General features: G+C 41.9%; 4 protein-coding genes across 54 annotated transcripts in view; 2 read left to right on the top strand and 2 right to left on the bottom strand.

Annotated features, from left to right (window-relative positions):
• LOC114872401 (Down syndrome cell adhesion molecule-like protein Dscam2) overlaps positions 1 to 11,452 on the bottom strand; it is a 53,888-nt gene extending 42,436 nt beyond the window's left edge. For 29 of the 49 annotated variants that reach the window (XM_029179678.2, XM_029179655.2, XM_029179560.2 and 26 more), the window contains exons 1-5: positions 11,369 to 11,452; positions 9,379 to 9,502; positions 6,259 to 6,440; positions 5,909 to 6,047; positions 2,579 to 2,749 (exon numbers count right to left, since the gene is read on the bottom strand). In XM_029179678.2, coding sequence (XP_029035511.1) covers positions 2,579 to 2,749; positions 5,909 to 6,047; positions 6,259 to 6,440; positions 9,379 to 9,466 — 580 coding nt within the window. In that variant the 5' untranslated portion in view covers positions 9,467 to 9,502; positions 11,369 to 11,452. Of the gene's footprint in view, positions 1 to 103; positions 269 to 1,675; positions 1,847 to 2,086; positions 2,249 to 2,578; positions 2,750 to 3,186; positions 3,349 to 3,542; positions 3,705 to 4,908; positions 5,071 to 5,908; positions 6,048 to 6,258; positions 6,441 to 9,378; positions 9,503 to 11,368 lie in introns of all 49 variants that reach the window. The other 20 variants (XM_029179611.2, XM_029179748.2, XM_046285229.1 and 17 more) reach the window with 7 other exon arrangements.
• Positions 11,453 to 12,128: 676 nt separating this feature from the next.
• LOC114871160 (dolichol-phosphate mannosyltransferase subunit 1) lies at positions 12,129 to 13,336 on the top strand. Its single transcript, XM_029176728.2, has 4 exons — positions 12,129 to 12,330; positions 12,456 to 12,666; positions 12,738 to 12,928; positions 12,999 to 13,336. Exons 1-4 carry the CDS (start codon positions 12,191 to 12,193, stop codon positions 13,216 to 13,218), a joined length of 762 nt encoding a protein of 253 aa, XP_029032561.1. The 5' UTR covers positions 12,129 to 12,190; the 3' UTR covers positions 13,219 to 13,336.
• Positions 13,337 to 14,000: 664 nt separating this feature from the next.
• On the top strand, positions 14,001 to 19,270 carry LOC114871384 (centrosomal protein of 104 kDa). Its single transcript, XM_029177206.2, has 16 exons — positions 14,001 to 14,253; positions 14,921 to 15,085; positions 15,296 to 15,507; positions 15,578 to 15,764; positions 15,823 to 16,034; positions 16,112 to 16,319; positions 16,388 to 16,535; positions 16,595 to 16,721; positions 16,791 to 17,017; positions 17,089 to 17,358; positions 17,533 to 17,746; positions 17,813 to 17,991; positions 18,059 to 18,204; positions 18,284 to 18,385; positions 18,457 to 18,582; positions 18,644 to 19,270. The coding sequence occupies exons 1-16, from the start codon at positions 14,214 to 14,216 to the stop codon at positions 18,712 to 18,714; spliced, it is 2,634 nt and encodes an 877-aa protein (XP_029033039.1). The 5' UTR covers positions 14,001 to 14,213; the 3' UTR covers positions 18,715 to 19,270.
• A 69-nt stretch (positions 19,271 to 19,339) lies between these two features.
• LOC114871390 (tRNA (cytosine(34)-C(5))-methyltransferase) lies at positions 19,340 to 22,640 on the bottom strand. Of its 3 annotated transcripts, none has more exons than XM_046285235.1 (10): positions 22,435 to 22,640; positions 21,860 to 22,339; positions 21,542 to 21,789; positions 21,362 to 21,469; positions 20,960 to 21,292; positions 20,698 to 20,882; positions 20,424 to 20,604; positions 19,991 to 20,358; positions 19,746 to 19,913; positions 19,340 to 19,678 (listed from the first exon to the last, which is right to left on the bottom strand). In XM_046285235.1, the coding sequence occupies exons 1-10, from the start codon at positions 22,498 to 22,500 to the stop codon at positions 19,554 to 19,556; spliced, it is 2,262 nt and encodes a 753-aa protein (XP_046141191.1). In that variant the 5' UTR covers positions 22,501 to 22,640; the 3' UTR covers positions 19,340 to 19,553. The 3 variants fall into 3 exon arrangements, with proteins under 3 accessions (XP_046141191.1, XP_029033059.1, XP_029033049.2); XM_029177226.2 differs by having other exon boundaries at positions 20,424 to 20,583; XM_029177216.2 differs by having other exon boundaries at positions 20,424 to 20,882.
• Positions 22,641 to 22,929: the final 289 nt, after the last annotated feature.

Genomic DNA, 22,929 nt, shown 5'->3' with positions numbered 1-22,929 from the left:
AGCGGCGAACGAAGAAATCGATGGGTGTCCCTAGCGTTGGCCATAGCGCATGGAAATTATAGTTCGCGTGTAGGAAATATTTCTATCCATGCTGGATTGATACCGTATGATTGTCCATCGGCCACGTAACTGCCGCCGTTCGAATCGATCCATCCTACCACGTCCACGTGGTCGGCGACGAACGAGGGAACTTGACACTTGAAAATCGCCGCGTTGCCGCGAATCGCGAATTGATCGTAAACCTGAACTTCAAAGTATTGGGCGACCACTGCAATAAAGCGAACAGAGAAAAAAAAAACAAGGACAGCTAGCTTGTCGAGAGGTTGCACGGTTGCTGGACGCGGGCTTTGATCCGGCTAGATTGAAATTTCAATGAACCGCGGCTCTGCAAACGTGAGTTCAGCGACGCCGTAACATCGACGAGGCGACGCTCTCTTTGCACCGATGGAAATTAGGCTAGCCAGCGGACATCAATTTCCTCGTCGGTTTGATTAGTCCGGCTTAATCTAATCCGAAATCACGAACGGGACCACCGGCGACCCGTTTTCCTCCTCGTTCTACGCCCGTTTATTCGGCTGCTCCAGATCGATGGCAAATATTTGAGGAAAAATATTTTCACACTCCGTTTTATTACCACTAATCGTACCGTAAAATGACCTCAATGTAACGGATACGTGAAACGTACTTTACGCTAACTCGTCCAGAGAAGAGAAGAGAAGAGAAGGGGATTTATTAGGCTGGTCCAGAAGTTCAATTACTAAAATTAATAAGATGATAGAGACCGCATCATTAATTAATTCGCGTTGAATATCCGTGAAAAAAAGAAGGGAAGTTTTCACTTATGGACCAACCGGGGGTCGAACGAGCAACACCTCGAGCATCTCAAAGTTCTTGGTCAATCGACTGTAAAATAAATTCCATTAGTCGGCATTACCTAGGAACGATCGATAGTCGAACGAGAACGGAGTAAAGTTGTTCGCGGTCACATTAATTCCCACCACGACACGATTAACCCCGACTTTTAACCTAATCGCGAAGAGGAACGAGGCCACTGCCAGCCGCACGCTCTGCCTCCGCTGTTGCTTGCATCGGCGTGCAAACGGAAAGGGCAAACTTTTCATAGGCGAGCAAATTGCACGTTCCACTCTATCAGGCCACCTCTCTTCTTCCCCGTGCTACGGGCATATCCTGTACACCCTGAGAGCGAGAGAACAATACGGACGCTGCTCCGGCTTGGAGCATCAAAGCGAGCAAGCCGAAGCCCGTCTGTTCGCGCGAGGGATGAGCACGCTGGTAATTCCATTTATTAATTCCATTAAAATGCCGGCAGGACTTGTTGGCTGGAAATTAAACGTAGGCGGCTAACGGTCGCGTTATGCGGAGACCGTTTTCGATAAACCGTCCAGACTGACTCGACGACACGTTTCTTTTCAAACGTTGCGCGACAAAAAAGGGGAAATTACATTGCTCTTAATTGCTTCAGCTGTAAATAGTTTCACGACGTATGTACACCGTGGAACTTTGAAGAATTTCACTAAAAATTTGCCATTGACAGTTTGGCCCGCGACGAGCGTTTCAATGGAACCTATACATAGATCGGTAGACTTGAAAGGGTTAAAGCCGTGCTCATCGCAGCCTCGCTAAATATCCTCCCTCTTTTTTAATCGAGAAGTACCCTTTTCTTCTTGGTCGTTCGCGGTGTAGGTGGACCCGTCCTCGACAGCCAACCACTCGATCACGTCTACGAAATCCGCCACAAAGCTCGGTACAAGGCACTTCAAGGTTGCCGTGTTGCCGCGCAACACGAACTCGTCGATGACCCTCGTCTCGTAGAATTGCTGGACCACTGCAACGCGCATTCTCCCAGAAGATATCGCGACACAAAACGGGAAAATTCTTTGTCGACGGGCAAAGTTACGACGAGAGAGAGAGTTTTTTAAATTAGCGTCGCGAACGATTCACTTCCCGTCCCGTCGTTTCGGAATTTCGTTCGTTCGGGGGGATAGGAATTGAAAGCATCGAGAAAATGAGGAAACGTAGCAACGATCTCTTCTAGTTTCTACGAGAGATCGAGACCGTCGCCTACCGTAATCATCTCCGGTCGTGTATACCGTTCCATCGTCGGCCACCCATTGATCCACGTGCACGAACTCGGACACGAAACTCGGTATTTTGCATTTCATGATCGCGCTGTTTGCCCGTATCACGTACTCGTTCTCCGCCTCGGTCACGAAGAACTGCGAAACGACTGCCCGCGCGGGCATAACCAGGATATATGCGTTAAAAATCATTTATTGGTGAATTATGCGATTCGCAATCCAGTTAGCTACCACACATAGATTCGTTGAATTCGACGACACGCCTCAGGGTTATTTCTTTCCTGTTCACCACGCCAATTATTTTCTACCGTTATCCTTCGAGCAGAAATTAATTGCAACCGGAGCTCACGAGGAAATGGCCGTCAGATTAATCGCGATACGAGCCAAAGTTTCCGCAGACTTTACGTGCTGCTGGCTGACAAGGGTATTAACCGTGAGGCGTGTCTAGTCCCGATTAAGTTGAACCCCGCACACAGTACCCTGCCCGACAGCAGGATCCTCCGGAAGATAGACTTCTCCGTCCTCCTTGATCCATGCCTCGACCGTAACGAACTCCGCTATGTAACTTGGGATGCTGCACTTCAAGATCGCGCTGTTACCCCTGATTACGTATTCCGTGAGAATTTCCGGCTGATACGGCTGCGTAACGACTGTACGGGAAACAATTGGTAACTCGACATTTCTAATAGTTCTAGTTTAAACGTCGAATTTCCACGGGATGGAAATCAAGGATTCCATGAAACGTCTCGCGTTCAGCTCCATCGAGATTTTCGCGCCGATTTCCTAACGGACGTAATCGAGTCGGTTTATTTTCTTAGAAGAGTCATCTAATCCCAGCGTGAGAGCCACAGTGGATGGTTCGTTAACCCTCGCGTTGCCGCCGCCGTTCAACTGCCACCAGACTGGTCCGCGCCGGAAACGAATCGTTACCACGTGCCACTTTGAACTCTCGGCAAGTTCGGCAGGGAACCGGGGGGCTACGGTCCAAGGAAAAAACTCGTCCCAGGCGAGGATTCTGGGAGCTGATGTCGGAATCGTGGTCGGAAGGAGTAAAAAGAAGGAAAGGGACGAGAACGAATGGGTGTACCGTAGTCGTTGGACGGCTTGAAGGTCGAACCGTCGCTTCCAACCCAGGAGTCTACCGACACGAATTCCGCGACGAAGCTGGGTATGGTGCATTTCAAGATGGCTGCATTTCCGCGTATCACGTATTCGGAAACGACCTCCGCTTCGTAGTACTGAGTCACGACTAGAAGAAACAGGGGCGACTGGTTAACTCTGTTGCGTTCGAGGGGAAACTTTTTCTCTGGCGTGAAAAACCGAACGGTCCGGCACCCCTTCATCGTCGAAGACAATCGTCTTCGAGTATCATACGACGTTGACCAGCGTTAAACTCGACTTTCATCGAAAACCTTTCAAAACTTTTCTCCCTCCCTGCCCTACCGTTCTTCTCGTCCGGATTGAAAGAGTTTCCTTGGTCGTCCTGCCAACCGACCACTTGAACAAATTCCGCGACGAAGCTCGGTATGCTGCACTTTAGAATAGCCGCGTTCCCGCGTATCACGTACTCGTTGTTGACTTCGGACTGATAATACTGGTGCACCACTACAATAGACGGAAACGCTGATTATCGGACACGGTTCTAAGCGATGCGCGTCCGCTCGCGCCAATTACTACTTAACGCTTGTTACGATTATCATTAGTTGCATGCACCAGCTGTGAAATACGTAGAACCGTGGCATTATCGATCTCGTTGTTCTCTGTAACCCCTTGTATGCCCGTTGTCGGTGTGATTTCAAAAAAATAAAAAAATAAAAAGATAAACTCATTGGAACCGGAAGTGGTCAGATAAGCAAAGATCTCGGTGGAACGAAGAACAGTTTGGACGCACGACGTTGACGACAGCTTACTCCGTTGACTTATTCGTCGTCGTCGTCGCCCTTCGAGCAGATCGATTCGCTAGGTCGCATCTTACGCCGCAGTCGCGAGCTTAGAAAAGGTTGCATCCAAGAGGAACGCGTCGACACGGTGGCAAACGATCGGTGCACGGCTGGCTATGACTTGTGTGCCGTCATTACTGTATATATGTGGGTGCACATACGTTTCTACGCATGTGCGAACGAGCACACGAGGAGAGAAACGCGAACAGGGAAGAGAATGAAATAGAGAGAGAGAGAGGAGAGACAGAGGTGAAGAGAAACGTCTGACGTCGACGTCGATGTCGACGATGCGCTCCAATTATTTGGGCCACTACGCTCCCCGGTAAAAGCAACGAGCTGGGAACAACGCTAACGAGATGAGTGACAATGTTCTCGCATCCACGATATACAGGGTGTTTTTTTCAAAAATCATTCAAGACCGACGAAGTTCGATGGTTATAATTAGAGGCACGAAATGGAAATTTTAAAGTTGCAATTAGAAAAGAAAGATACCTCGTTGCAAAAATTTCTTTGCAACGAGTATTATTTTATTCGCGTTGATGTGTTACACACCGAGTATGCACATCAATCATGCGAGCGAGTGACCCACGCTTTCGGTCCATTGCTCTATTTTATATGGATTCGCGGCTCGTTGCATGGCGTGACAATTGCTTCGATGCATTACACGCGGCCTCAATATGCATCAATAAACGTGATACACGCAAACTGTCGACACGACAGACGCTTCCTTCCTTGCATGCTCGTTCGATACGGTTCGAAGGATTCATTTTTCCGTTTCAAGAACGCGACTGCGTAACGATTTGCTCGTTAGAACGACGATCGCGATTCATCGGGACGTTTCTTTCGTTCGAATTCCTCGATAATTGTACCGTAATCGTCGCCAGGTACGAATTCTTCCCCTTCGTCGGTATGCCAGGACAAAACCTTCACGAAATCGGCGACAAAGGACGGAACGACGCACTTCAAAATGGCACTGTTTCCACGAATCGCGTACTCCTTGTTGACGTCTGTGTCGTAGTACTGTGCCACCACTGGTGATTGTCGTCGTTTAATTAAAAATTCATATCATCGAAATTTAGCAGTGATGAAAAACGTTGCTCTCCATTCTCCGAGAAATATAGTAGTTTCAGGTAAAAAATTATATTTGCCTTTTTTTTAATTGCTTGCCTGAAGTGGTCATAAACCGTTTTTAATTTTCATCGGGAAATTTTAACTGGAGTTTGTTAAACTGGGTCAAGCGACTGCAGTGGGTCAACGATGTGCGTTCGAGGGAATTGCCGCGCTTGATCGACGATTAAAAATTTCCGGAATATTAACGAGCAGAATATTACAGATTTTTCGACGAATGGAAATTGGAGAGCAACGATTGTTTATGCGAACAACGGCGGCGGCGGCGATTACTCGTTATGGAAATCCTGTTCTACTTTTGAACCGTAAGTTCGAGGTACTTGTAATAATTGCCACCGATATCCTGTGCTCACCGTTTACATATCGCGACAAATACTGACCTACTAAGGTTCGGGGACACTGCTTTGTTCGCTGTTCGAAACAGCTGTAAAGAAATCGTTTTAGTCTCCGTGCCTGGCCAATCTTTCAACGTCGTATCACTGTCATTTTTCACAGATAAAAGATCTGTCCAAGTTATTAATTAATTTCACGAAAGATGCTTCGATTAAAAGTTGTTCCTTCTCAAATTGTAATAAATAATTTTCTTCTTCCACTTTGACAATGACAAGACGTTCACTCTGTACAGCTATCAAAATTCAATCTGCCTTGAATTAACATGTTATCTTGTTTGAAAAACAACAGATGGCCAGGCAACGGTAATCGTTTCGCGGGGTTTTGAAATATAAGAGGATAACCACTTACCGGCTCTCACGTTAACATCTCGGCTGTGAACTGAACCTGCAGGGGAACGCGCCAGACAGCTGTAAACCTGAGCATGAACCTCTTGACGATAATCTTCGGCACGGAAAGGAGGGAAGACCAAGTTTCCGTTCGGCAAGACCTGTAGACACGCAATTTTCCATCGATGAAAAGCACCTTCTAATAAGGTGTCAATTAATTCGGCCTTCCTTGCCGAACGACTGACGTAAGATCGTTCGTTGCATCGGTGAATGCATCACGCGTGGGAGTCGAATTTACCAATAACACGATTTTAATTATTTCTCCGAAGGAAGAATCTATCGAATCGAATAACACTGTAGAAAATTAATTACCTGTCGAAGTCCGGGAACATCTCCAACAGCACTTCCGTCAGCACGAACCCAAATAATATCCGGTTGGGGGTTTCCTCTAGCCTGGCATTCGACGACAGCACCGGTTCCGTTAGAGAAGTCAATTCGATTTGGTGGTTCCTTGACAAATACCGGTCCCATAGATTCATCCTCAGCGCAAGCCACTGGAAAAACAAGGAAAAGAAGAATCATAAGTTCCCTAGGCTACACTAACGATTCAATTGTGCCGTCAATTACTTATGGTCTCGTCACTTAACAGAATGCTAGTCAACGCTATGAGATTTAATTAGTCGAAACCGTCTCCGGCAAAGGGAGTTTTGTTGCATGTCTTTAGGTTTCGCTTATCATCCGTCTCCACCAGGATACGCGACACCCACGTTCAATTGGCGCGTCGCCAATTGCAGCAAACAACAGGTTGCCGGTCTCTGCTATTGAATAATATGCTATCAACGTCACGTGACCATAAGGGAGACGACAATGCGTGATTCCTTTTCCGTCGAGAAGAGCAGTGTTCCTTGCCGCATCCATCGATGCGCGAAGAGTTCGCCGTTCGAACTTGCTCTCTGATTGAAATTCCTCCTTGAGCGTCGTTCTCTCTGTATGATCGCGAATTGGGACCTTACGAAGGATGATAGTGATCTCGAGAATTTCAGACGACCAATCGAAGGAACGAATAAGGCAAGGAAGTTATAGCGGAAGTGGATGGAAACCCTTCGCTAATATAATTTTCAACCTCGGAACGCAAGTTCACTGCTGTTTACGATTATACAAGAGTTCCATGTGCCACTTTCCAAGCGGTGTAACCGCCTACCAGCTTAACTCGCGGTTGCGACGAGCCGAGAACGGGTAAACGCAGTGCGCTATAAAATCCGAGTCACGAAGAACCGGTTACTAAAAGTGTACAGAGACCGAAAGAACGAACAGGAGGCGTGCAGGTACCAAGAACAGGTGTTCCGAACTTTCGTTGGATCGGAACTCTTGCCTTCTCTCGTCCATCTCGCTTTCTTTGGCGTGCCTAGCCTTGCTTTGTTCCTTACCATCGCGTGAACATGGCGTGAATTTAATTATAATTGACGTACATACACGTCGTTGAAAGTCGACTATTAACACTTTTATGACCGGCATTAGCTTTACGTGACTTCTGGGCATTCAGGTGTCCATTTTCATATTCTCTTGTGAAGATGCCGCAAAATCGCTCGGGATTGAATGAAAATTTTCATTTCTAAAGCGTTGATGGATACCTGGCTACTTGGTTGCTCACACAATAGAGTCTTATTCGTCTTCGAAGGGGCTGACACACTTTTTGGCATTCTGAAGAGAAGGCGAGTGCCAAACGATCCAGGAGAGACCGAATGGCGGTCGGCTTCCAGCTTTTCAAAAGTTGCCGATCATTATGACCGTCACGATCCTTCGAGTCCCTACGGAACGTGAATCGTGCGTGAGTCACATCTGCTCACGTTTTCGTCGTGTGAACACGTTATATGGCCGTGTACGCGCGTCCTATCTTTGCTGGAAATATATTCGATGCAGCGTGTCCGGACGTTTCGAAGCTTGCCTATATATAGATTACAGAACGGTTATCGACCGCGAGGAATCCCGTCTTTGATCGTGGACGCGTAATGCTAGAACTTTAGGAAAAACAGCCTCGGTACGCTGGAAGTTATCGGGTCATCGATCAATGTAACCACGGCTCCTTTCTCTCCACTATTTTGCATCGCCGTCGATGTTAATGAACAAGCTCGTTCATTCAACAAACGACAACGCGGAACGGAGGCGTTTCTGGCTGCCGGTCACGCGAAATCCTTCCTCGTGTTTTAAATTGACGAACGGACATTCAAAGTATGTATGTAACCCGTGCATTTTGTGTTTTGGGTCAAGTACCAGTTTCGTCGGTTTGTCCGATTTAGTTGAGGACTATTTTTAAACCTCGGCTCTTTCAAGTTGAGGACCTTTGCTCCTGCAGAGAACGCTACCTTTGTACGTTTAATTCGCTACGCTTTTGTATTTTTCTTCCTTTTTCAACAGTTTACCGTCCGTGGATAGAATAAATAAGCGCTACTGCTTTATAAATAAATACGTTTCCTAAAAACTAAAATTACGAATTTGGACTTAATACCAGCCTTCGAAGTGTCAATAATTTTCACAGCATCGTTATGGAAGAGAAATTTCGTCCTCCATTTGTGACATTAATTAAAACGAATTCGTTGTCCACTAAATCATCGTCCATGTATCTCGTGCTGCGAGGAGGGATGCAAAAATCAAAGGATTCACCTGGCGGGGCACGGTGCATCGAGAAAATACGATTCTCTTTCAGACATGGGCGTCCGTTCTGGGAACAGCAGCTGTTCCTTTCCCTTCGTTTCCTCTCTCTCCCCCTGCGCTTTCTTGGCCTTTTCTTCAGCAGCTGCACACCGTGCTCCGTTTCAACCTATCTACCTACGCCTCGTGGACCTTTCACGGAATGAGGGATTCGAAACGAACCAACGCAAGATTGCATTCGAACAACGAACGCGCTTTTCCGTCTGTCCATTTCCACTGGGGACAAAATTGCTGCCCAAATTGCTCGAAATGTCAACCTTAAGAGACACTGGGTCCGCTGAGACTCGCTATTCTATTAAAGTCTACAATTTCTCGAGAGAATACAAACACGAAGATCATCAACTTGAGAGCTTAGGCAGCTAGTGTATCAAGGTTTCAAGAGGTAACAAAATACAACGTTAACTTGGTCATTGTTTAAAAAAGGAGGAGCACGTTTTGATTACGCTTTTGTTAAGCGAACAGGCACGAAACGTTGAATAGCAATTATAAGATTCTTCTGGATTGCCCGTGGTTAGTTCTCCCTATTGATCCCGAGCGTCCAAGGAACGTGTCATCCGGAAGATTGTTAAACGAAAGATGAGATACTGCGTCAGCTGCTGACCTCACAGCTTGCAGCGGCACGTCGATGCATAAACGATTAGATGGACAAGATAAAACGCAGCAACGCATACTTTCAGCTCGTTAAACGTACTCTGAATTCTCCTCTTTGTGCGCCGTTATACATTTTCATAAAAAAAAAAAAAAGAACAGCCTTGGAAAACTTTTTATTTCTCGTTGACTCACCGTTCGTTAATGCCAAGACAGCCAACAGAAGCATCATCGTGATGTAGGTGGGTATGTTACACCCCCCTCCTGGAGGATCGCGCCACATACTGATCCTGTTTTCCTTGATCGCACTGATTCTCACCTGATTTCACAGAAAAACACTCGACTGAACAATTGATTCACTGATCGTAACGACTTAAACGATCGCAACAGTCCAGCTAACTCTTTCTACGACTCGACAGATGGAAAAGAAACGATCAACGTCAGAAATGTTTTCCGGAGTCGCTTCCTGGCTGACGATCAGTTAGGACACACGCAGTTCCTCCTACGCACGCGTTCAATGAATATATTCGAATCGAGTGACCTTTATACGGTTCAAGGCCGACTGGTTCGTCCTCGCCGACTTGCTCGATAAGACCGGCGTTGATTATACTCCGAATATTTTTTGCCTTCCTTTTTTCAAACTATCAGCTGAAAATCATGCATGACCGTAACCTATGCAAATTGCGAAAGCGGTAGCTGTCCACGTCATCGGTCGTACTTGATAGTTCCCTTTGTTTTTACATTCTCATACGACCGATACGCTATGCGCAATGATAAGATACAAAAGCTGCATCAAGTATAAGCAGCAATGATGTAGCCCACCTGAAGATGATACACGGTGGTTTCTGCGCGTCAGCCGGCTAAGCAAACGAAGAAACGAAAGAAAATAAGGAAATCAATGTGCGAGAATGAAAAAGTGCGCGAAGCCTAAGCCTTTAGCATCCGTCGGCTCGTGATAATCCGAGGAACACGTTGGCTGTCGTTTTTCAAAAGCGCCGGCGATTCAGCGTGCACGTGCTGAATCGTTGATAGCGTGAGTCAGGTAGGAAGAGGAGAACCAGTAGGAGAGCAGAACTAGCGAAGAGGAGAAGAGAGAGAGAGGAGAAACAGAAGCACGGAGTAGTGCGGCTCGTCACGGAGCTGCTCCCTCTCGGTGGGTTTATTGATCGCAGGGTGCGGAGCGGACCAATCTACCCCTCGTGCAGCGTACGCCATGCTTGCTGTTATTTGCCCGAACCAGTCCGCTTGCTTCCCAGTCTGTCTGACTCTCTGCTCCACCGTTGGCCTTCGCTAAATCCGGAAAACCCGCCCCCGATCCCATAAAATACCGCATGGCCTACTCCACCTGGACCAGAAATACTAACACAGCCTCCCTCTTGTAACCTCACGAAACATCGTCACCTCGAAGGGTGCGAACAGCAGATAAGTCGAGGGACGAATTCATCGGTTCATTCGTTAAATTAATCGTGCAGTACTGGTAGATGCAACGACCGATGCATCCGAAACACCCAAGGTCCCTCCACCACCGCGGAAAGTCACCACCCTTGCACGCGACGCGGACCAACCGTGTCGTCTTTTTCTCCAACGATTATCTTTCTCGTGAGAAAGAACAAGACTCCCCTTCATAACGATAGGAAGAGAAAATAGTATTGCTCGATACGTTCGCGAACGATGAATCGTTCGTTGTATGCGATCGTTTTGGAGTAGCATCGAGTAACGCGACCGATACACGATGCAGCCGCATGAATGACTGCGCGTTGTCCTCTTTTTATTCATTATTCTTCTTATCGTATTTCGATTCATCAAACGTCGAAGCCTGATCGATGATAACAGGGTTTGGACTTGTCGATTCAAAAATCTGTCGAAATTGCAGAAGACGTCATCGGGCTGTTGCGATCATTTAAACGCGAGGTACGCTAAACTGGAGGATTCTTGATCAAAGGAAACGATTCACCCGCGATAATCACACTCGGTGTTCACAGGAGCACATGTATATACACACGTACACACCCACGAGAGATTTTGCAACTCCACAAACGACTAGCAGAGATTTTCTTTCCTTTTTTTATTTTACTTTCCTGTTTTAAACTATGATCGCGACAGTGACTCGGTTAGGTCAGACCCACCGAGAGTGACTCACACGTGCGAACGAATCACCTCTTTTTTTTCTCACCGGTCTACGTACCAAAGACACGTCGATTAAATCGCAGAGATACACGCTGATCACACCGCTCCGAAGAACAGAACGAACACTCTAGGTCCGTAGACGACCAAAGAGTGCAGTGAGGAGCGTCGTTTGCTTCGGGACAGCGGCTGCTCCACGGGATCTCCGCCGCCGACGGTGGGGGGTCGCCGTCGTGTTTCTCTCTTGCTTCTCTTCATGGTGGGGACGCCAGTTGGTCGACCTCTGTCGCACCCGATGGAAGCGGCCACCGCTTATGCGTCTATAATACTTTCGCACCACCTTCTGTAATTGTAATTATAATTGTCACGCGCTTATATGACCGCACGACACCAAATTTCACTTCCTTCAAGCTTTTTCGAGAAGGTGAAAGCCGGTGGTGCTTATCCAGGCGCGCCTACCCCTTTTTTCGTCAAGTACTTGAACTTTTAACTATGTATACTGTTTTATTTCAAGCAGTAGAATTATTTTAATTTTATTTTAAGTGTAAGCTGGATTAAAGTGGACGTTTTAAATTATTTCTTTATTAATTCGCTACGAAGGGGTGGAAATTATATTGAACTTTATTGGTACCTTTTTATCGACCGATCTTTCAATTCTTCCATGCCTAAATAGTTGTAATAGATATTTTTGAATTAATTGATGTCAACTCGAAATTGCAATAACGTTGAGAACCATTACTAATTGCGAAATATGTCATTGAAAAATGACTACTTTACTGACAAGTTTTTTGAAAGCGCGCGGATCGTTATCCCCGTTTGGATGTGCGGCACCCGATAAGGCAGAGTCCGTCCGTGACGTGTATGTCAAAAATTCGTGTCAAAAATGGTCGAGAGAGAACAAACGAAAAAGGATATCAAAGAATTGGCTAAAAATGACAAGTATTCAATTTTACTTCCCACCTACAACGAGGTAGAGAATTTACCTATAATTATTTGGCTTATCACCAAATATATGGACGAGAGGTAACTACAGTGTCTACATAACCTCAACTATGAGCGAGAACATTGCTACTGTAGGGTGAAATTTCACGTTAATACTATGAAATACGAAAAGTTCATCAGTCAAGCGAAAATATACAACATTCTAGCGAACTTGATTATGAGATAATCGTGATAGACGATGGTTCTCCAGATGGAACACTGGATATGGCTAAACAGCTGCAGAATGTCTACGGGGAAAATAGGATTGTCCTGAGACCCAGGGAAAAGAAGCTTGGACTAGGCACAGCTTATATGCATGGAATTAAACATGCTACAGGAAATTTCATTGTCATCATGGATGCTGATTTATCTCATCATGTATATGCCTTATTCTTGAAACATCTGTTACACTTATGATATTTACAACTTATATGGTTTTATCCTTCCAGCCCAAATTTATACCCAAAATGATAGAGCAACAGAGGTACCTTGATTTAGATATTGTTACTGGTACCAGATATGCATATGGAGGAGGAGTTTATGGGTGGGATTTTAAAAGGAAGCTGATAAGCAGAGGAGCAAATTTTTTGACACAAATTTTATTGAGACCAGGTGTCAGTGACCTTACAGGAAGCTTTAGGTGAATATCTTGCAGCTGCTTTATACGAATTGTAGAAATTCTCATAAATTTTATATTATTAACATTATAGGCTGTACAAGAAAGATGTTTTGGAGAAACTCATTCAATCCTGTGTGTCAAAGGGATATGTTTTCCAAATGGAAATGATAGTCAGAGCCAGACAATTAAATTACACCATAGGAGAAGTACCGATCACGTTTGTTGATCGCGTCTATGGTGAATCAAAACTGGGAGGATCAGAGATTTTCCAATTCGCAAAAGGCCTCCTATATCTTTTCGCGACTACGTAAATTTCATGTGCAATCAAGACTTTAACATTACATTCCTTGTATTATAAACAAATATATGTATAAATAAAACCTGTATATTGCTGTACGTTTTTAAAAATATATAGCTTTATTATATGTATTTTAATCAGGTCGAATATTTATTATGCATTCTCTTCAAATTATCTGATCTAGCTGAAACAATTAGAAAAACGGGAAAAATGTTAGTTTAAAAAACTAAGAAGCACGTGTAGGCACACGTGGTCTTGAATGAGAGACGGAACACCATATAACGATTCTTCCGAACGATTCCACCCTCGCCGCACCCTCTGACGTCACGCAGCCTCCGTTTATTGATCCATTACGAAATTACAGTCTATATTTCGACTTGGATAGAATGCAAGACGGTGCCACAATGTACCATGTACAAAAAGCAATCAAGATATAATAAACCACCCTTTGAACCCACGAAACCTTATAAATTTACGTAACGATATAAGAAATAAATTTTTCTACAATTAATTTCCCTGTAACTTTGATTTATTTTTAAACAAACAGTATGATATTTTTTCTATCTGTAGAAATATTTTATTACCCTACCCCAAAATGTCAAAAGTCATTCTGAAAATAAAGAAATAACATTGAATCGTTGATTGTAGGTTTTCCGATCATTCGTTTCTCGATAAAAGAACTTGAAAATACGAGAATGGCTCTTCTCTGACTAGCAAAAAAAAGCTAGAGGTCTCGAGATCAGTGTTTCCGCTTGCGGAACTGGTGCAGTTAGCCAGTTCTGTCGCAAGCTTCGCCGCGGCCAGACGTGCAAGTGGCGTTACCTACGCGCCGGGGTGAAACTTGCAAGCTCCCCCTTATCGAGCTTTCAGATGGCTGTGCCTTTTAGATTTTGACGTTTTCTTCGTTTATCTTTCTCCTGTTGTACCCTTTTTTTCTCTTTTATTTTTTTTACACGGCTCCTTGTACATTTCAGTAAGTTGTATATCAGCAGAAAATCATCCCCCGACATGCCACGAAAAATTGGATTCAACGTCGTATACGCAACCAGTAAGAGATATATCAAATAATGTGATTGTAAAATTTATCGAATACCAATAACCTCGTAGTCTTATTTGTGCAAATCCAAAATTTGCAATAAAAAATATATGCACAAGTAGTATGAAAAAATAAATTATTAGATCAGTATAAAAATCGCATGATTGTTTGTGCGCGAATAAAGACCGATTTTCCTGTTCCTTTTTAATATGAAAAATACTTCATTTTCGTTGGCGTGTTTAGAAAAACAAATTAACAGCATCGGCTCGACACGTGCTTCACCGCTTCTCGATACGGCCAGCAATTTGCTGTTGTTCAGGGTTAATAAAAGCACGTTTTCTATTGTACATCGTAATTAAATATTAAATTTGATACTTTTTATTTTCAAACGCATTACTTAGGATAATGTACGTTTGTTTAATCATAGTATCGTTAAAACGTGTCGATCTGTAAGTACACATCGCGTGACGATGTCTCGCGTTAGCGGTTCACTCTTGAAAGTATAATTTCAGAATTAAAACATTATCGATCACATAGCTATCTCCATTTTTGTTCAGAAACCAGAACGATGCCATTACGTGACGTGAAATCGGTACAGGTGGAAATTGTAAAAATTTCACGAGAAAGATTTAAGGTGGCTGTTATTTTTAAGACGTTTGTCAAACATTATAAATTCCAGGTGAAGAAGATAGGCATTCTTCTTTGGAGTTGAACATTCATGGACCGACGGTAAGGGGTTGGCAAAGTTCACGAAGATGTACATATCCTCAGGAACTAATTCTTCGTCTTCACGGTCCAACGAAACTTACGAGAATACAGGTTTTAGCTCACCAATATCTAATTCGTAAGTTATTCTTTTATCTGCTATTCTCTAAATAGCAATTTACTAACAATGAAGATCGAATTAACCGTTTCAACCCTGACTTCCCGAGGCTAAGTCGTTTTCACCCCTCTCACTTCAGCCTCCCTTCTAATTCTACTACAAATTTAATACCGAGAGATGCTTCAATTTGCGTCGTTTATACATCCTTCTGTTCCTACTATATCTTTATAGCGGAAAAGCTGGAAATTTGGACGTCAAAAGAAGAGAATGCATCTGTCACAACAGACTTCAGTTATTTGGGTTACATTACATTGTCGGACAATGCTTCGACGATGTACAAAAGCAGGGAGCTGAAAAGTGTCGCCCTTCCGGAGACAGAGGCTGTCTCGTTGAAATTGAGACTGCACAAACCGCACAGTAACGCGCACAATGTTTATCAACAGGTACATATCGAACGTGAGACATATATCGTATCGTGAACAGGGTGCTTTTATCAATGATCATTGCGCGTAGGTCGGTCTTATCGCTATCAATATCCTTGGGGAACCTTACGGGCAAGAGTTGACTGGTCAGGGGGATGCACCGTACAATCCCCATTACACCTCCCCATACGATGATTTAGCATTCGAAATGTACGTCGATCGTGATGTCGCGAAAATAATCAGGCAAATGGAGGCGAAGAAACTGCAGGCTGTGGAAGGTACGTATCCAAGAAATAATCATTCAATCAAAGACCAACATTTGCATGCGGTTTCTAGAGGAGAGGTTCGAGTACGCTTCGAAACTGAAGGTAGCGATGGAGAATCTTAGGAAAGCCGGTGAACGTCTTGGAAAGTATGAATTGGAAAAGAAATACGCCATAGCTTTAGAGGATTACGATAAGGCCAAAGCGAAGAAGGCTCAAGCGCAACAATACAGGCAGCAGGTCTACCAAAGCTTAGAGGTGCAAGATCTACTCGAACTTCATGGGGTAACTGTTTTTTAGAAAATGTATTATCATAAGGAGTTTCTAGTTGCCACTTGATATGTTTTCGATCATGCTAATAGCCATTGGAGAAAAATAACATGTCATCGATGGAGGGAAAGGAGCCCATATCGGTAGATACGTGTACTTCGAATGCGACCGCTGCTCCTGAAGACATCACATCTCCTCCGAGATTGGTGATTCCCCCGAATCGAGACGGTGCTATATCGCCGACGGGTCCTGCACATCAACCACCAGTTTCGCCTTTGCATCAGAAACCGAACAGTCCTGGTACGTTTCGTGTTATTTCTTAGAAACACTCACTCGAGGTCTTAATTAATTAATCCCAAATTTCGCAGAAGTAACTGATAGCCCTACGAACGGTGTCGTGGAGAGGCAAAATAATTGCAATAAAGGATCTCTCAGGCGGAAAACAAAATCTGCAGGACCGGCGCTTCGATCCAGCTACGAAGCCTACGAGGAGAGGACGATACCAGCTTTGAGACAGTAAGACGATGAAAACGCACAAGATAGAAAGACAGTAGTTGCATTATTTTGTGTTTTAGTTCGCATACGAACGAGTTTACTAGGGAGTGCCACATGGACAACACGGAATCGAAGGCGATATCGAAGCTGAACGACAGGGAGAAGAAGCAAGCTGCCTTACCCATAGCAGTCTTCGGGATGGAAATGGTGATGCAAGTTTCGAACGATTATTTTAATTAGCTCGCAAACAATGCTGATAATTAACGAATGACTCAGGTGGAGAAATTCTACTCGAAACAATTCACGGACAAGGAGGAAGGTTTGATGCAGTTGAAGGAAGAATTGAAGACGTTCGATCCGGAAGTTTCGAAAAACTCGGCGAATAAAACGGCGAGAGCAGCTATTTTATTATTACATAGAGCCCTTAGAGACAAAGTTTTCAGCGTGTATAGTCTAGCAGCACAATTGATTAGAATCTTCTTCTCAGAATTCGCGGCAGACAGGTGAAGATGTACTTTTAATTGCTGTCTGAAACTTTCAAATCAATAACCAATTGTTAATTTTTTTACCTTAGAGTATCGTCAACGGAAATTGCGAGAAGTGTAGAAAGACTGCTACCGGAACTGCTGACAAAATCAGGCGACACTACCCCTAGGATTCATAACATGGCAGTGCATACGATACTCAGTATGGCGGATTGTAAATGCGTTAGGGAATTGCATATTATACCGGTGCATCTGACACGACCTGTTAGCAGTAGTACACATCAACGACTTGCCCTTAGCAGGCTAGAAATGGTGGAACAATTGATTTTGAACCACGGCATCTCTACTGATAAGCAAAGGTGACTCAGAACAACGTAATCTTGATTCTATTATTTTATGTGTCAGATTTTAAGATTAAAGATAATATTAGACCTTTGTGTGTGATCGAATGTCACTCGCAAAGGTCTACCCTCGACATTAAGATTGTCCCGTTAAAACGCAATTACTCTGATAAGGCATTGTAATTGTTGTAGCGGACTGACTTGTCGAACGTTATCAGAGCTGGGCTCCTCGGGGTTGCACCATCCAGCGGAAGCGGTCAGAAAAGTTTCAGAAAGGATCTTAGTGCTAGTATATAAGGTGAATCCTAGATTGGTACGCAAGCAGCTACCCCCTGATGATGATATCACCAGGAGAAACTTATTATATCGTCAATTGTTTCACGAATTCGATCTGATTGATCTTCAGGTAACGGAACTTCGGTAGAAAGAATGTGTGCATGTGAATTGTATGTAAATTCTTGATCGATTACAGAGGAAAAAGGAAACGGAAGCGAGTCACAAAACAACGACACCCACACGGACAAAATCGACGGAGAATAACGTAGCAAACTTAACGAAATCTCCTTCGCGAACTAGTCCTGTTGTTAGCACCGGAAGCTCAACGAGTATAACATCTCCGTCCGAGAATAGTACAGAATATAAGGGTGACAAGTAAGTAACAAATGAATCATCTTTGCAAAATCATTGTATAACAATTTTCTTTTTGTCTATTTCACAGGATATGCATATTTTGCCTCTCCAAAGGCCAAGGGTATTCCGAGGAAGGATTAAATATTCATTATTGGAAAAGTTGTCCGATGTTGACAAAGTGCGAGGCGTGCAAACAAGTGGTAGAAATTTCGTATTTGAATTTACATTTGTTAAGTGAGTAATGGCTCGTCATAAATGAACTAATTTAAATTTACGTTTATCTATTTCTTTAACTTCTGTACTATCCTTTCAGACGAATGTGATATGAGAAGCAATTATGTCAAGTGTGACACATGCAGATTAGCTATTCATGAGCATTCTTATGAAGAGCATAGAAAAGATAACAAGTGTACAAGTATGCATCTCGATTTGACGTGGATAATTAATAAGTAATTAAAATTGTATCAATTATTTTTTCCCTTGCAGAACCCATCGATGGCTACGATCGTTGTCCACTTTGTTCCACTCTTGTTAATCAGAATAAATGGAAGGAACATCTGATGGGTGAACATCCTTGCACAAACAATCCACGAAACAAGCTAGCAAAAAGCTGTAAGTTTATTGATGTATAGATCCAATGAATGACTATTTGGCAAATTAATTTTGTTCCCAGGTTCAAAGTCTCCATCCAATTCTCAAAATCTTGCCGGAAAAATGACCTCACCAACCAGTAGGGATTATTAGCATCGACCGTCAACTTCGAGTTTTTCGGAGTGTAAAAAGTTTTAGAAAAGATTTTTCTTTTGTTATCATTTATAGTTTATCTATATGTTACGAGCTGTCCAGCGTTTTTTCATATTTATACTTATATTTAAATGTTTTTTTATAGAAAAACCCGTCCTTCATTAGTAGAAATCTCTGTGTTGAACGAATTTCTAATCGTAAGTTCAAAAACCCTCTAATCTCTAGGATCTAGGAATCTTGTTATCAACTAAATTGAAAATCGCGAACATCTAATATGCAATGTAATTAAAGCTAGTATCGACGAGACAGGCGATAAGATTATTCATCTTTTTCAATTTTACCGTAAAGTAGATGCAAGAAGTTTAATACGATTTAACAACGTATTATTACACGTTATGGCATTGGCCATTTCAGAATTAATGATTCCTCTACATCCGGCCATATTTATAATAATATTTGTACTATAATCTAACAGCAAAAATATCCTGGATCTAGTGGCCGAAGATAATAAAAGAAAAGGGTATTTGTCGCTCAAACTACACACAAAATATTATATGTACTTTCATAAATTATTTCACAGAAAATGAATAGTAAAAAGGTATTTCCCATTAAATTACTGTCACTTTTTTCTCCTGTGAAATCGTTTTATTTCATTTTTTATACAATATATTTCATCATAGTACATTTATATTTATCTTGTCGCTTCTCCATATGGAGAATACTGTTATCAACAGTTAAACAAAATAAAAAATTTTTTGTTCTTCCTTATAAAATAAACTGATGTCTCTAAAAATATTAAAGGAACAGCAAGTTGCATTATGATGTGTTCTTTTTTTAACTCAAAGTTCTGATTCATTCTCCATCTCAATGTCACCATTTTCTTCAGCAACATTGTTAGCGATTTCCGTGCTATTCAATTCTTCGGTAGGCATAGATTCACGATTTTCCTTAAACTTATTTTTCTCTGAAATATAAATCTTTTAATGATGAAATCATAAACATATAAACGTATTTGTTTTATAAAGACCTACCAAACTGAGAGCAATCAGCTCCTAGTAGTCGTAAGTAATGAATCGCGTCATTTTTGGGAACATAGGCTCTTAGAGACATAGTTCCTCGCCATCCAACTATTTGCAATTTCAATGGATTCGGATGGTCGGTTTCATTTTCTTCGTATATAAGTATACAACTTCCCATCGCTAAAACAATCCATAAATAAATGTGTAGAACAAAATCTTATTATAAATGTTCGTTTTAGAACTATGAAATATATTACCAAAATTATTTAAGCGTTCTTGAGTTCCAGCATCAAGCTTGGTTATTTCAGGCGGTGTCATTGGATCAAAATTTTTTAAAATCATTATCAGATCATCTTTAGTTACCCTGATTTTCCTAGAATCCCCCATATATTTAATAATACATTGTATCCCTTCCTGTGCTAGTCTAAACGGACAATTCATATTTTTGTTCTCACAACGTACAAACGTTTTTACTCCAGTATTTATTAATTTAATATGATCTTCGTTAGCGATAACAATGCTACGAATCTCCGGTGACGTATAATAAATATTTTTCTTTTTCATGCTAAGACATCGCACCAGCAGACACCTGGGATCCAACTCATCGGATATGTCATAGAATTTTCTAAATTGAAAATTAATTTGAAAATACATAAAATAAGTGAAACTTTAATAAAATATGCAACTTACTTAATAGACAACCATACATCTTCCTTATCATCCTGGAAGAACACAAACGGATCTTCTTTATATCCCGTAAATTTTTTACGTTTTCTTCTAGGTTCCCGTAATTTGTTTTCATCTTCCAATGGCCTTTTACCCTCTTGTAAGTCTTGTATCACTTCTTCCTCTAAACTCAATTCATTATTACCTTCTTTCGAATTATCTCCAGAGTCTTTTTTTACTTGTACCTCTGAACTTAATTTATTACTGTCTTCTTTAGTTGCAGTCAATTCATTATTACCTTCTTTCGAATTATCTCCAGTGTCTTTTTTTACTTGTACCTCTGAACTTAATTTATTACTGTCTTCTTTAGTTGCAGTCACATTATTCGTGCAAGATTCACGTTCCCATGGTAACCTCGTTACCTTTTCCAAGACAGCCACAAAGAATCCGCCGGTGTCTTGATGATGTGGTAATATTCTCATACTGAACAATTATAATAATTAATTTAACGATCACCTAATTATAAACTGATATGGTTATTTGGCAACAACTAATATTACCATCGTTCTAAATGAAATTTGGCAGCATCCTCCGCTTTAGGAGGAAACATTTGCGGCCGAATTTGTGTTTGCAACTGTTCGGGCACATCTTCCCAAGTTTCGTAATATTGTAAATTTTTCGACGCTGGCATCCAATGTGTTACACCTGGATTGCATACTAATCCAGGCACTAAATCCCTGCAATCAACTAGTCTTACAGAATCCTGAGTTTCAAGAAGCAGTCTGTGAAGCACTGCTTCATTTTCAATTGGATTTAGTGAACAGGTGGAATACACCATCCTTCCTCCAACTGCTAGTAATTCCAATCCTCTCTTTGCTATCCTATACTGAATTCTATGAATGCACAGATCTAAATTAGTGCTGTTAATCAAATTGCATAATTTAATATGGAATCATATTTACCCATGAAGATGATTACCATTTGCTGGACTCCACTTACACCAGATATCAGGATTTTTTCTCATGGTACCATCACCACTACATGGTACATCTGCAAGTATTCTATCAAATCTATAACAAGATACATAGATTACACAAAACTTATGTAGATGTTTTTTAATGCATATTTAAGATTTTACTAACTGCAATATTTCTTTGGTACCATCTGGTTTGCCAACAGTAAACTTAGGCAGTACAGAGGCATCATAGTTTGTGATCAAAACAATAGGACTATTTAATCTCTTTGCCTGATGTACAAGCATATAACAACGATTATTGTCAAGGTCATTGGCTATTACAAAACCACCTGGAAGTCCACCTCCTTCTTCGGAATGTATCATCTCTATCAGTTGAGCTGTTTTTGATCCTGGTGCTGCACACATATCTAAAACCTATTTAAAATTATTTATTTTAAGTTCACATATAGATTCATTAATCTAAATTCAATTATATCCATTATACCTTATGGGAAGGTTTAACATCTAATACTAGAGGTGGTACCATACTGACCACCTCTTGCCTACTGATACCTCCACAATCAGTTTCAACAATTAGAAAATTATGTAATTTAAAATATGCTTCAGATCTTCTGATATCTTTTCTGGTCAACTGTAATTGCCAAGCTAGTTCATCAGGGTAAAATGGTATACATTTCAATATCTCTTTTGGTTCTTCATTATTTTCTGAACTTTCCTTTGCTTGTGTATTCAAGATCTCCTTAAAGAAACTACTTTTAATAGTTTCAAGTAATAATCTAGTTTCTCCTTTTGATCCTGTAATTCTAAATGCTACTGGAAGGTTCTTTTTCATAGTGTCTATAAAGGAATCCCACTGATCTTCAGGAACAATTTTCTGAGTTTTATAGTAGTTCTCAAAATCCTTGTTTTCTCGGACAATGTCTGCATAGCTTTGGTGTAATACATTGTTCCACTCATCCTTCTTCTGGATAATTCATTAAAACTGATTAGATTGACACGAAAAATAAATATAACCACACCAGCGACCGGCGTTTCTTTTGATAATAACAAATATGGTACCTTCTGTTTCTCACGACGTTTCTCAGCAAAACTTTTTTTAGGTTTATGTTGCCGTCCTTTCCCCATTATTATACAATACAAATAAATCTGTAACGTTACAAATGACCACGTTTTCGCCGAACAATAGTGAGGGAATACTCAAACACACTCAAAGAATGTTTCGACCCTATACGTGGAAACATAGGAATGTATGAACAGTGACTATAGATCTATAGTCACTGGTATGAACTAGTGATTACAGATGTAAAAGACTGGACATGCCTTTGTTTTCGAGGGGTCATGATGTAGAGGGTCTCAGATACCCCAGATGAGATTAGATCTGCATGCAGAGAGCACAGTCAGTATGATAATCGTACCTACATGAAGCTAGCCCGAAGGAATAATAAAATATGATTATTTTTAATTTTTCTTAGTGTATTTTGAAGCGATGTAAGGAATATATGGATGAAAAGAATGTAGGGATGATACGACTGTAGGGATTTAAGGGATGAAGAG

Source organism: Osmia bicornis, chromosome 3 (assembly GCF_907164935.1).
Source record: "Osmia bicornis bicornis chromosome 3, iOsmBic2.1, whole genome shotgun sequence".
NCBI lineage: Eukaryota > Metazoa > Arthropoda > Insecta > Hymenoptera > Megachilidae > Osmia > Osmia bicornis.
This window is presented reverse-complemented; position numbering and strand designations above follow the sequence as displayed.

Bases quoted from the DNA above. Each gene is read 5' to 3' on its own strand.
- LOC114871160 (XM_029176728.2), top strand. From the start codon at position 12,191: ATGGTCGAGAGAGAACAAACGAAAAAGGATATCAAAGAATTGGCTAAA. The intron at 12,667-12,737 runs GTATATGCCTTA...TTATCCTTCCAG, and splicing joins ATGCTGATTTATCTCATCAT to CCCAAATTTATACCCAAAAT. The intron at 12,929-12,998 runs GTGAATATCTTG...TTAACATTATAG, and splicing joins GACCTTACAGGAAGCTTTAG to GCTGTACAAGAAAGATGTTT.
- LOC114871384 (XM_029177206.2), top strand. From the start codon at position 14,214: ATGCCACGAAAAATTGGATTCAACGTCGTATACGCAACCA. The intron at 15,508-15,577 runs GTACATATCGAA...CATTGCGCGTAG, and splicing joins CGCACAATGTTTATCAACAG to GTCGGTCTTATCGCTATCAA. The intron at 16,320-16,387 runs GTACGTTTCGTG...CAAATTTCGCAG, and splicing joins TCAGAAACCGAACAGTCCTG to AAGTAACTGATAGCCCTACG.
- LOC114871390 (XM_029177216.2), bottom strand. From the start codon at position 22,500: ATGGGGAAAGGACGGCAACATAAACCTAAAAAAAGTTTTGCTGAGAAA. The intron at 21,790-21,859 runs GTATAATGGATA...AATTTTAAATAG, and splicing joins ATGTTAAACCTTCCCATAAG to GTTTTAGATATGTGTGCAGC. The intron at 20,359-20,423 runs GTAAGTTGCATA...TTTTCAATTTAG, and splicing joins GATGTATGGTTGTCTATTAA to AAAATTCTATGACATATCCG.